This window comes from Thermobia domestica, chromosome 3 (genome assembly GCF_964235325.1).
Source record: "Thermobia domestica chromosome 3, izTheDome1.hap1.1, whole genome shotgun sequence".
Classification (NCBI taxonomy): Eukaryota; Metazoa; Arthropoda; class Insecta; order Zygentoma; family Lepismatidae; genus Thermobia; species Thermobia domestica.
In genome coordinates, this window is record NC_137456.1 from 103,580,616 (window position 1) to 103,594,276 (window position 13,661).

At 38.8% G+C, this 13,661-nt stretch overlaps 1 protein-coding gene across 4 annotated transcripts in view; it reads right to left on the reverse strand.

Moving 5' to 3' along the window:
* LOC145681475 (uncharacterized) overlaps window positions 1-13,156 on the reverse strand; it is a 59,407-nt gene extending 46,251 nt beyond the window's left edge. For 2 of the 4 annotated variants that reach the window (XM_081753121.1, XM_081753120.1), the window contains exon 1: window positions 12,955-13,155. Coding sequence is in view for 3 of the 4 variants with exons in the window: in XM_081753120.1 (XP_081609246.1) it covers window positions 12,955-13,002 (48 nt within the window). In the remaining variant the exon portion in view is untranslated. Of the gene's footprint in view, window positions 1-12,954 lie in introns of all 4 variants that reach the window. The other 2 variants (XM_081753119.1, XM_081753118.1) reach the window with 2 other exon arrangements.
* Window positions 13,157-13,661: the final 505 nt, after the last annotated feature.

Sequence of the window (13,661 nt, forward strand, 5' to 3'; positions counted from 1 at the left end):
AACTACCACTCTATTTTCCCTAGTTTGCTGGCAGCAAAAATAGAACATATGTACAATGGTCTTTCGCAGCTCAAAATATAGTTCCGGAGGTAAAATATCCCCCCATTCGGATTCAGGAGGGGGATGGCTTGGGAAAGACTATTGGACAAGAAAGTAATAATGGGAGGAAGACAAACAGAGAAAGAAAGACAGGGAAGAGCAAAAGGTTTGGGATAAGGACATGGAACGTACGTACTATGTTACAGGGGGGGGGGATTAGAAAATCTTAAAGAAGAAATGAAACAAAATAACCTAGATTTGGTAGGAGTTTGTGAAGTTAGATGGGAAGGAAATGGAGTGTTGAACAGCGAAGGATATAGAATGTTTTACTCAGGTAATGGAAAGGGCTGTCATAATGGCGTAGGAATAATTATTGGAAAGCGCTTAAAGGAGAAGATAGTGAAAGTAGAATTTATTGATGATAGAAATGAAATGAAATCTTTAAGTTTTACGTCCCACGGTTATGCCGATTAGGCTAAAGGAGACGGTGATGATGAGAGATGAGTGAAATGGTGGAATGAAGAAAGTGGAAGGAAACGGGAGAACCCCGAGAAAACCCACGAGAACGGGGTTTGTCCACCACAAAGTCCACACGGCGCGAGCTTGGATCGAACCAGGGACCCCAAGCACCGGAGGTGAACGCTCTACCACTGAGCCACCGCGCCCCCCATTATTGATGATAGAGTTATGATGTTAAGACTTAAATGGAAAACAAAGGATCTAGTGGTGACACAGACATATGCACAGACGACTTCGCATGCAACGGAAGAAGTAGCAGAAAATAATGAGAAAATAGAAGAAATTATAGATAGGGAGAAGAGGGTTGCATGGGTAATACTAATGGGAAATTTCAATGCAGTTGTGGGAGAAAAACAGGAAAAATGTATCGCAGGCAAATATGGTTTAGGCGAAAGGAATGAAAGGGGAGAGGGACTAGTGAATTTCTGTAGACAGAATTCACTAGTAATTGGTGAACACTTGGTTCAGTCAGCACAAGAGAAGAAGATATACATGGAAATCACCAATAGACGGTGGAAGATATCAGATAGACTATGTAATGATTCAGGACAGGTATCGGAATAGCTTAAAGAACGCGAAGGCCCTTCCCGGGGCTGATATTTTCTGTGATCATAATCATGTGCTGGCCGAAGTAGATTTTCAACTGAAAAATGTAGGCAGAAGAAAAGTAGGCAACAAAGTGTCGAATACTGAAAAGTTGAAAAACGAGGAAATAAGAAATATTTTCGTTGAAAAACTCGAAGAAAAATATTCAAGAGGAAAGAATAGGCTCAGGTAGTAACGCACGGTGGGAACATATTAAACTTTGCTTACAGCAGGCAGCAGAAGAAGCAGTAGGTTACCGCGAATACAAAACGGCTAAGAAACCATGGGTTACAGAGCAGATGTTGCAGAAAATGAGGAAAGAAAGACGTGGAAACCGGTTGATACAGAAGAGGGCAGAAACATGTACAGAAAGTTAAATAATGAATTACGAAGAGAAACAGAGAGAGCAAGGGAAGAGTTTTACAAAAGAAAATGCGAGGACATAGAAGAATTAGAAAGAGTTGGGAAATATGACAAAATGTACAAGGAGGTGAAATCTATGGAATTTCGGAGGAAACAAGGGGGTATTACGATGGCAGTAGAAAATAAGAATGGGAAGGTAGTCGGCGAGAGAAATGAGGTCATAGGAAGATGGAAAGAATACGTTGAAGACTTACATGAGAGTAGGGATAGACCGTGTAGCCTAAATGTTGAAGTAGAAAATGAAGTAGGCGAGGATGTTAAAGAGTTAAGTATTCTTCGGGATGAGTTAGAAAAGGCTATATCCGAGATTAGGAATGGAAAGGCAACCGGGATAGATAATATATCAATCGAATTCATTAAAAATATGGGAAAGAAGGGAAATAAAGAATACTTTAGACTATGCAATAAAATATATAAAACAGGAGAGTGGCCAAAAGACTTCCTAAAGACGTTCATGATACCGATGACTAAGAAATTGAACCCAAAGAGAAGTGAGGATTGTATAACTATTAGTCTCATATCTCATGCAGCTAAAAGTTTGCTCCGAATACTGAACAGAAGGTTATATGGAAGAACAAATGAAGAAGTTGAGGAGGAGCAGTTCGGGTTCAGAAGAGGCAAGGGCACAAGAGATGTTATTGGATTATTAAGGGCGATCGGTGAAAGATTTATAGAAAAAGGGAAAGAAGTGTATGTTGTATTTATTGATCTAGAAAAGGCTTCTGACCGCGTGAACTGGGAATTGTTGTTGGGAGTTCTAAACAAGATAGGGTTGGAATGGAAAGATCGAAGACTCATAAGAAACTTATACATGAACCAACAAGTAAGTGTTAAGATAGGGGAAGAACTGACAAAAGAGAGTGCAATTGGAAGGGGAGTTCGACAAAGATGCTGCCTCTCGCCAACACTATTTAATATCTATCTAGAAGAGATGTTGAAAAAGAGCCTATATGATGATGATGGCATTTCAGTAGGAGGTAGAGTGATTAGATGCATAAGATTTGCAGACGATATGGCGCTTGTTGCAGAATCTGAAAAGAAAATCAATAAAATGTTAGAAAAAATGAGAAAGGGCTTTGAAGAATATGGGATGAAAATAAATGTTAGAAAGACAAAAGCCATGGTGATTGGAACGAAGAGGTCTGTATCAAATATGAAAGTTGGAGAGAACAAAATAGAACAGGTGATTATTTTTCGATACCTGGATAGTATTCTTAGTAATAACATGAAGTGCGAACGTGAAATAAAAGCAAGGATAGGAATGGAGAAAGAAACTTTTAGGAGGAAGAAAAGTCTGTTTTGTGGGACCTTGAATAAAGAGTTAAGAAAAATACTCTAGAATGCTTTGTATGGAGTGTTGTACTGTATGAGGCGGAAACGTAGACATTACGTAAAAGTGATTAAAAACGACTGGAAGCCTTCCAACTGTGGATGTAGAGAAGAATGGAAAGAATTAGCTGCGTCGAGCGGAAAACGAATGAGAGGGTGTTAGAGATGGTGGGGAAGAAAAGAACGCTTTTAGATATTGTTAAGAAGAAGAAGAGAAGGTGGTTGGGATATTTCCTAAGAAGAAATTGTATCATGAGGGACGTCCTAGAGGGTATGGTGGCGGGAAAGAGAGGGAGGGGGCGAAGGAGACTACAATTAATGGATGGTATAAAAACAGAAAGATCATACGCAATGCTGTAGTTCTAAAATTTTCAAGGGGTATACGCTGGATGTGATTAATGTTTTATAGTCTAAAAGCATTTCATGCTATTTTCTTGATGACACTCTTACCTAAATCACAGCATTAATAACATAAATGGATGTAGGTATGGAGAAGGAACAGAGAAAATCGCGCCCGATGTGCCAGAAGTAAGAAAATTGTGCCCAAATTTTACACTATAAAATCATTAACACATGATTTTTTTAAATAGGTTCTGTATTGCTCGAAGTTACGTATGTATTACCATTGGCGTGATATTGAATATATCCAACCTTAGTTTTAAAATGTCGAACAAGTTTGGTTCTCTTCAGCAGAGAACAAGGTTTTAAGCAATTGAAATATTACTGTCATCGACTTTCAAAACGCTTGGATATCCTCTCAGAACAAAAATGCGCCATTTTGCATCGATCTATCCAGCTGATCCTGAAACTAATAATTTTGTGTTTTAATTCCTTCCTGTATAATAACATCCAGATAATAGTAGCAAGTAACAACAGTAACAATGAAAACCTTCGATAAAATATAACGTGACACTAACCTTGATACGGCCACCGGTTACTGTTTGGTATCAAAATGATCACTATCCTCTTAGGTATTGATCAACACCAATATCATCTCTCTATGACTTACAGTTCTCAAGATATGGCTCCTTAAATCTCCCGAAACTGGTACTTTTTTGCCCAATATCTGAAGAATGGCAAGAGTGATGCGAAAAATTCCATCATTTTCTTAGATAGCTTTTGATGCTCTATGGAATGGAGGGCTCAAAATTGAAAAATTCGCAAATAACAGACACACACACACACACATATATATATACAGGGTGGTCGTGCATGAATGTCGGAAAATTCGTGAGATGAATCTACAGGTAAAAACAAGCAAAAAATGTCATATGAACATTGGGTGAATGCGGCTTCGTTTGGACGCTAGAGGCGTCTGAAATGTCACCTTCCGAGGCGGCAATTTGCAATATCTCAAGAACGGAGAGAAATACGAATGTCGGGTCAAAACATATCAAAGGAAACCCCATCCAAAGAATCCAATTATGCATAAGTGGTGGCGAAACAGTGGCGGCGCTAGAGGGGGCACAAAGAAAGTGAATGAAACATGGAGAAAAGTGACAATTTACAATAAAAAATTGTAAGAGGGGATGTTACTTGGAATATGCAACAAATGAACAAAGGCAACAACGGCTAGTCTGTAGGGATTTTATGAGAGGCGGATTGCAGGAATACAGTATCTTTGTAGTGGTGAGAAATAGGAATGTCGGGTCAAAAGATGTTAAAGGAAATGCCATCCGAAGAATCCAATTATGTATAAGTGATGGCGAAACAGTGGCGGCGCCAGGGGAAGCATAAAGAAAGTGAATAAAATGCGGAGAAAGGTGAAGAATTTACACTGACAAACTGTAGGAGCGGATGTTATATGGAACATGCAGCAACAAATGTTAATGAACAAAGTCAATAATGGCTACGCTGTAGGGACACTATGAGAGATGGACTGTTGAAATACAGTATCATTTTAACGGAGAGAAATAGAAATGTCGGGTGAAAAGATATCAAAGGAAATCCCATCCGAAGAATCCAATTATGCACACGTACTGCGGAACAGTGGCGGCGCCTGGGAACTGCAAAGAAACTGTTAAACACTCTTAGTGATGAAACGTGCAGATCGTAAAAAACACGTATGGAAGATGAGACCCAGTGTACTGTAAAAACAAGAGGTATTGTACTTACCATGGTCAACATAATGACATTCTATAGCAGCTGTTCAATATGTCCTCCTTGTTCTTCGAGACAGACAGTTACACGATGGCGTAAGGATTGTCTGACTGGTGTCTATATCGCTGGCGTTTGCCGTAATGTGGCAAATGCAGCACATACACGCTGGCGAAGATCTTCAACATCATGCAGGGGCCGTGTATACACGAGACTTTTCACGTAACCCCACAGGAAAAAATCTAGGGGATTCAGGTCGGGTGAACGTGGGGGCCATGCTTGTCTTCCACCACGACCTATCCACCTGCGTGGAAATGTTTTGTTCAGATATGCACGAATGGTGTGACATGAGTGGGCAGGGGCGCCATCATGCATAAACCACATACACTGTCGTGTCCTCAGTGGCACATCTTCAAGCAGAATAGGTAGGTTCTGAGTCAGAAACTGGAGATACGATATTGCGTTCAATCGCTGTGGTAAGAATGCGGGTTGTTGAGTGCCCATCGATGGTCATTGTGGAAATTTGTGATGCCATCCCGTGTGAATAATGCCTCATCCGAGAACAATACCTGTGTTAAAAAGGCTGGTGATACACGGCAGCGGCGGTATAACCAACGACAGAAACGTCGTCGGGTTTCATAGTCACCATCGTATAACGCATGCGTTCGTTGTACGTGGTATGGTCTGAGATTATTACTATGCAAGATGCTTAGCACGACTTGATGCGAAACGTCTTCCTGCCTTGCTATTCGTCGGGTACTAATACTCGGGTTCCGGGTCACATGTCGGAGTACCCTTTCTTCCAGGGAAGGGGTGTTCGAACGCGTCGTCGTCTCGGAATGTCTGTGTTGGGAAGGAAAGACCCAGTGCCCCGCAATCGCTGATGAATACGAATAAACATCCCCGGTGCTGGAATTTGTCGATCTGGGTAGCGTTCCGCATATAACCTACGTGCTTTTTCTGCATTACCTTCCGCTAAGCCGTACATCAAATGCATCTCTGCCATTTCGGCGTTAGTGTATACTACCCTATTCATTGTGGTGCATTACACATAGCGCTTGTCAACATCAACACTGTTTCACACGACACAAAGTAAACCACATTCACATACACATGGATTACTGCCCTGCCTGTAGAATGTAGCACTAAAACGCTTGTGCTGTTACTGTCATTGCCCCATTCAGTACGAATGAACTGTGCGCTGTCCTCTGCACCTTCGATGCGAACGCCCTCGTTACCCACGCTTTCACTACTCCTATAACTAACTCTACTACGCGACGCTCTGCACGCCCCCTTGTTCCACCTACTGTAGCTATACGCCTTCTGTCATCGGACATGTATCATACAGTACACCTAGAGTTGTATTCCTTGTTTCCTGATTGCTTTCAAATAGTTGTGTTTTCACCAATTTCAACTTTTCTCCATGTTTCATTCACTTTCTTTGTGCTTCCCCTGGCGCCGCCACAGTTTCGCCATCACTTATACATAATTGGATTCTTCGGATGGCATTTCCTTTGATATCTTTTGACCCGACATTCCTATTTCTCACCATTACAAAGATACTGTATTCCTACAATCCGCCTCCCATAAAGTCCCTACAGACTAGCCGTTGTTGCCTTTGTTCATTTGTTGCATATTACAATAACATCCCCTCCTACAATTTTTCATTGTAAATTGTTCACTTTTCTCCATGTTTCATTCACTTTCTTTGTGCCCCCCTCTAGCGCCGCCACTGTTTCGCCACCACTTATGCATAATTGGTTTCTTCGGATGGGGTTTCCTTTGATATGTTTTGACCCGACATTCGTATTTCTCTCCGTTCTTGAGATATTGCAAATTGCCGCCTCGGAAGGTGACATTTCAGACGCCTCTAGCGTCCAAACGAAGCCGCATTCACCCAATGTTCATATGACATTTTTTGCTTGTTTTTACCTGTAGATTCATCTCACGAATTTTCCGACATTCATGCACGACCACCCTGTATATATATATATATATATATATATATATATATATATATATATATATATATATATATATATATATATATATATATATATATATATACAGACATAGGTAATTCGTAATGAACTTCTTAAGTTCGTTGAAAAAGTGATACACTCACTTTAACATTGGAGTCATGGACCGATTAAATAAATATAAATGAAACAAAGGTAGAAAATACATACGGTTTGAAGCAGAAGGTACACTCTTAAAATTAAATCTTTAAGTTTTACGTCCCACGATTATGCCGGTTAGGCTAAAGAAGACGGTGATTATGAGAAATGAATGAAATGGTGGAATGAAAAGGGAGAACCCCGAGAAAACCCACGAGCACGGTGTTTCTCCACCACAAAGTCCACATGACGAGAGCTGGGGTCGAACCAGAGACCCCAATCACCGGAGGTGAACACTCTACCACTGAGCCACCGCGCCCACAAGGTACACTCTCATGACTAGGATTAAGCAGAATGTATACGACGTGTACCGCCGTGTACCCTCAGGCGACTCGAATTTTTCACGCCCTGATCATACGTGAAGACGAAGAGGTTAGCGGAGGCCCGTGGAGCATGGAGCTTCTCAGCTGCTGCAAGTGACCTGCCAGTAACGGCAGAATATCCATTATGAGGATGATTGTAAGTAAATATAACTGGTTCACGTGAATTACAAAGAAAAATCGCCAAATTAATTTTTAGTCTTCATTCTTTGACAAAACTCTCCTTTTTATGCATATAGCCTAACACAACTGAGAAATGCGATTTACCCATTATATGTTTCGTCGAACGTAATTGAAACAAAATATTGTTTTACAAATTCTTTAAGAAACTATTTTATTCAACATGCCTAATTATACCGATTAGGCCAGTGGTGACCAAATTATAATGCAGTAATGACAAGAATATATTAAGAGCCATACTTGGCAGCCGTTTTCCATTTTACTTACCCCTGCTCATTCCCGAGTCGACGGCTTACTGAATATGTATAAGCCAGTGGCGTTCGTACGAGGGTGTTTCGGAGTTTTAAATTCCCCTTAAGCAAGAAGATATGCAATAAATAAATAAATAAAATTAAAATAAAATAAAATAAAATAAAATAAAAAGCATTTAATCTTACCATTATACAAACACGTGAAATTATACAAACTTGAACCCGCTTGATGAACTTCTGTGTACTCTATTGATGCAAGCCATACATTTTTAATCTTTGTTCTATTATGCTTAACTTGCTTCCTACTTCATGTGTTAAGACTTGCGCTACGAATTTGGAAGTAGCTCTAACTCTTTGAAATCTACTTCTTTTTAAAAATCGTCCCAGTGTCAATGGCCTTATGTTGCGAAGACCAAAATATTAAAAAAAAAAAAAAAAATACTCAGTGAAAAGTCGTCACTCTCCTCTTCTTGTTACACACGAAGATAATTTTTTAAAAAAAATAATAAATTTTAATTTTATTTGCGAGACGAATGCGGCTCGTAGGTCATCATTTCCCTTTCATTTGATTAAATCATTTTGAATAGGATCGTTGGATCTTCCTTTAACTCTTTCAAGACAAGGTAGGAAAAATGACGCACACGGGTGTGCCACTTTCTTAATCCTCTGCTGTGTGAACATTAAGATATCGGAATGATTTTTTCTAAGCCAATGGGCGGTGTTATACAATGACCAGTCAACCCACAAAATAAAAAAAAAAGTTAACCCTGCTGGAGGGTTCGAACATATGTAAGGAACACACTAAAAAATCCTGGTAACGCATTTGCGATCGGTCTACCATCTGTGAAGAGAAAAGTCAACACACATACGGTAATATCTAGGGCAACCCAAAAGCATAAAAGCAATTTATATATATGGTTGGTACCTTGAACATGGTTGTGGTTGTCTAAGGGTCCAGAAGAAACTAATTTTAAAAGCATAATAAAGCATAATTTTAGAAAATAAAGTATAAAGCATAATTTAAAATATATAGCACAATTCTTGGAAAATTCTGTTTAACTGCAAGTTTAACATACTGTATTAATATTTTTTTTTAAAACCAATATTTACAATGCAAAATTTTTGAGAACATAACAATGCAATACTGAAAAGCTTATTTTTATTTCTGTAAACTTTTCGGTGTAATCCTTTAAAATGGAGACCTCATTCAATATACACATAAGTGATATAAAAACTGAGTCGAGTACAGTACATCTCTTTACAGTACATTTAGTAGAAAGTTCATTAAATATGAAAGAAACTGTTGCATAAAATATTAATAAATAGATTAAGATATTTAGAATGTTTAATATACCCTATAATAAGTATTATACATTATATGCGATTAATGTAAAAGAATTATTTACATTAACAATAAAGCATAATTTGGAAAAAATAAAGCACAGTTAAACAAAAAATAAAATATAATGTGGGTTGCTCTAGTAATATCTTACGGAGTCGAGAAACCTATAACTGCGATTTCCTCAAAACTGACTCGTTGTGAGTTGAATGGTTGTTGCATAACACCGCTCAAATATGGTTGGTCCATAGTTTACCCTGATGGTATTTTTTTGCTGAGTGTCCAATTTCCCTTCCAAATTTGAGCCCAAAGTCGAAAATTCGAGAATTTTCGAATTGTCTTTTTTAGTTTTTTTTTTCAATATAACCTCTTTCGTTTTAGAGATATATTTAACTTGTCGGGTATATACCTCAGATGGCATATAAATCTGAGAATAAAATTAAAGATTACAGAGAAAACATGTTACGTAACGAAGACATTAACTCCCTCTTCCCTCGTGTCATATTTCGTAACGCAAGGACGAACCCCCTCTCCCCCTTTGCCGCGTTACGTAATGTGTGAGCGAGCCCTTAGATACGTATCACATTCATTACACTCACAGATCCAAGTATCCCGGACAAAATCCCGAAATTCATATTCAAATTTCTATCTGCCCATTGAAATTTTTGTCTGCCTATTGAATTGAAACAATTGAAAGTTGTTTGTTTTCACATAAATACAAACGTGCGGGAAAAGTACAGAGGTGCTTGTCACTAGTTTGTTTGGCTTCTTTCTTTCACTCTTGGTTAGGTCATGCGTGTGTGTGTTTATATCTGGGTATAACAAACGGTTTTGCGAACTCCAAATATTTTAACAAACGGTTTTGCAAACTCGAAATATTTCAACAACCGGTTCAAGCTGTCAGAGATGGCGTGAGTCAATGAAAACTTGACCCATGATCCACTGACCCACCACCCACCGTGACCCACTTGAACCCATAACCCACGCACCATGAACCACTCTGACTCACCACCCAACAAAACCCATCGTCATCAACTCTGACCTATGATGCACGTCCTCCTCTCCACTGACTATAAAGAGTTTACACTTGTAATAAAACAAGGCTGTGAAATTACCACTAATCAGAGTTTGAAATTCTATTGTCAATCGCTTAAGCACCGCTCTGTCATAATAACGGTAGATCTGACCTATATGATATAAAAATGCTAGTTTGTCATGAGACATGTTACGATGAATTTCAATTTAATTATCATGTATAAGTATTTCCTTGTTGAATTACAGATACTTCTCAATGGAAAATAGGATGAAATTTGGAAGTCTCAAATCAATGTGTCTTAAAGTATTCTAACATAAACAGAAAGAAAAGAGTCAAACGCACAGGCTGTCTCGAAAGCCAAAGTAACCCCTATTGCTATTATTACAATTACAAATATCAATATCTAAAGGTGCCTGAAGTTCTTTTTTCACTTAGATATACTTATCTCAGGTAAGTAAATAGAAATAAATGAAAAAGGAAGAAAAATCGATACCTTGAAAGGTAAACGTTGACAAATTCACCAGTGTTCAGAATGCACTGAGCAGAGTGGGTCGGTGGGTCATGGTAGGTAGTTGGTTAGTGGGTCACTGTGGGTGGTGGGTCGCAGTGAACCACGTCCTGTTGACCCACGATCCACTCACAAATCTTGATCCACTTGACCCACGACACATTCCATGTCTGCAAGCTGTTTTATCTGTTGCAATCAGTAATGCCTTTCCAGAGCGATTTTTTAGTTTGATGAATGCTTCATGGAAAAGCGCTAGAAATCGCACGGACGCAAGTTTAGCTAGATTGAACCCTGTTTGAAGGTCAACTATGTAATGACTTGTGCTGAACGTGAAAACCAAACCTAAACTGCTCAGTTCTGTTCGTTGTAACTAGACATGATTTTAAGTTTAAAACAAAAATAAACATGCATTAGTAATTCTCATTGTAATTTGTTGGCTTTACTTACAAAATTAATATACACTGTTCTACAAAAGGTTTTTTTTTTTTTTGTTTAATTTCCTAATAATATATTTTGGAGTTTCATATTCGGTGATTATTATTGTAAGAATCTGATAATTTTGTTCAGAGAGGTGGTACCCCTCCTATCCTTAGGGGAAAATTCAGGATTGTGTGGAAAATTCTATGCTTCATTGAGAGATGCATATATGGGTTCTATGACTGCAAATTCACAAAATCGGTGTTATTGATTATCGCAAATTAAAATGCAAATCTTTGCGTTGTGTTGACGTAAACCAACATACATATAATATAACCCAAGGGACAGGGCATTATTTGGGAGGACAAGGAAAAATGGTCCCCCCTGCGTTTGAGAAACACATGCTTTAAATAAATTTAATGCTTAATGTACTAATAAAAAAAATCAGGAACTCTTATGTCAGTGAATAATCTTGCCCCCCTCCCCCCAGCAAAATCTGAAACAATGCTACTCCACGGAGTAATGGATGTAATGGAGCTTATAAGAGAATATACGTCGAATACCCTCCAATATGTTTATAGTTCAGCGTTTATTCACCTTAACTTTATGCAAGATCGAGCGTATACAGAATGAGTAGGCTATACGCTATATTTTTTAAAACGGTCGAGCGTCAGGCCGGTAGCCAGCCCAAAATTGTAGGGGGGAGGCTGAAGTTAGGGGGGTGATCCAATCATATTATAGTTCATCACCATATTATAGATCATTTGCAAACCTACCGTGAAAATTTTATGGGAGGCCAGCAAAAATTTAGGGGCGGGCCGGCCCCCTGGATACAGGCCTGTCGAGCGTATCAAAAGATCTAGAATGGCATCACTGCTCGATACATATCGGTCTTCGAAAATTTACAGACGGCAAAACAACTTAAAAAAACGAGACAAGGAATTTAATTATGTGCCGATCAAGTGGTAGGAGCAACGTGGCAGAGTCGCCAGAGGTACTAGTTTCTTGAGATTTCTTTTATGGTCAGGTTTTCGAGAAAATCAAAAGGATATGAACAGAATCAAATTTGCGTGACGGTAGTGTGTACATATTTCAAGTCGTTTTGTGAGGAATATGTAAAACTAGCTGAGGCACAAGGCCTGTTCTTTGTAGGAAGACGTCCTGGCAACCCTGTAAAGGAATACAGAAAACCATTCCTAATTTCCCTCCCAACACCCCCTTCGCCCAGTGTCAAAACCAAGGATGTTATAAAATAGAGGATCTGCCCATACAACAAAATCGTGAAGCCATACGTCACAGTTCCCCCACACCTACTCTGCCCGCTCCGCGCCACTAAGATCGCAATGTTTCGAGCCAACATACATGGCGGAAACGAGAGTAGCCAATCAGACGTACCAACTCAGACGATGCTCAGTTGTTTTTCGGCTTCACTGAGTTCATAGGATGAAGATACGTATGGGCAGATCCTCTATTTTATAACATCCTTGGTCAAAACATAAACACAACAGCAGCACCATTACAAAACAAATGCATGGACTCGTGCGACGGGTAATACGTTGCGTTGTCGCAAACTGATACGTAATGAAATCACAGGCACAAAAATTCTGTATTACTTTTTTGATTCGTTAAATTGAACATTAGCGTCTCGTTTTATCCATGATAACGCATTATCTATGTTCAGTATTATACTGTTTTGTGTCGAAATGTATTTAGTATGGTCGCTGTATTACATACTTTACCAGAAATGACAAAGCAACAGTATTTTACTCCCATGTATAGCATCCACAAGCTTACACATGTCTTCCTTCTGCATAGCAATAGGGCGGTCTTTTTGGCGGCAGCTAGATATGGTTGGTTGTAAGTCTTCTGCGGTTGAGTAAGTAACTATTAACCATAATATGAAACCAAAAGAGTTTTTGTTGCAATCTATACGCGAATAACAACCAAAGATGGTTGAGGCATGTTGATACTTCTCTGTATTTAGCATGTCACTTTCATATTATAAACAAAACTCCAAGATTGACACAGATGTGGATAACTTGAAAAGAAATTTCACTTTAGTTAAAAACTATAAAGATAACAGAGCAATGCCTTTATGCCTTTATACGAAATAGTAGGATACATGATTTCAAGAATCGTCAAGGTATTTTACTTTCTTCTTCTTTCTTTTTGGTCATGAATACAGTGGCGGCTAATGTTAGTGTTGCAGCGTTGCGCAACGACCAAAGTATTTCAAGAAAAAATATTATCAATGGTAGTAAAGAATAGAAAAATACTTTTTAATGCTCGCATATATACACTTTAAATAACATATTTTTTACTTCTGTAACTGTCCGTTCCGTTAATCTACTTTAAAAAGCGAAAAATAATCCGTCACAGAGTCTCTAATTTATATTGTGTTGCAGCGAGCATACAACGACCAGATGCCTTCAGTGTGGCAA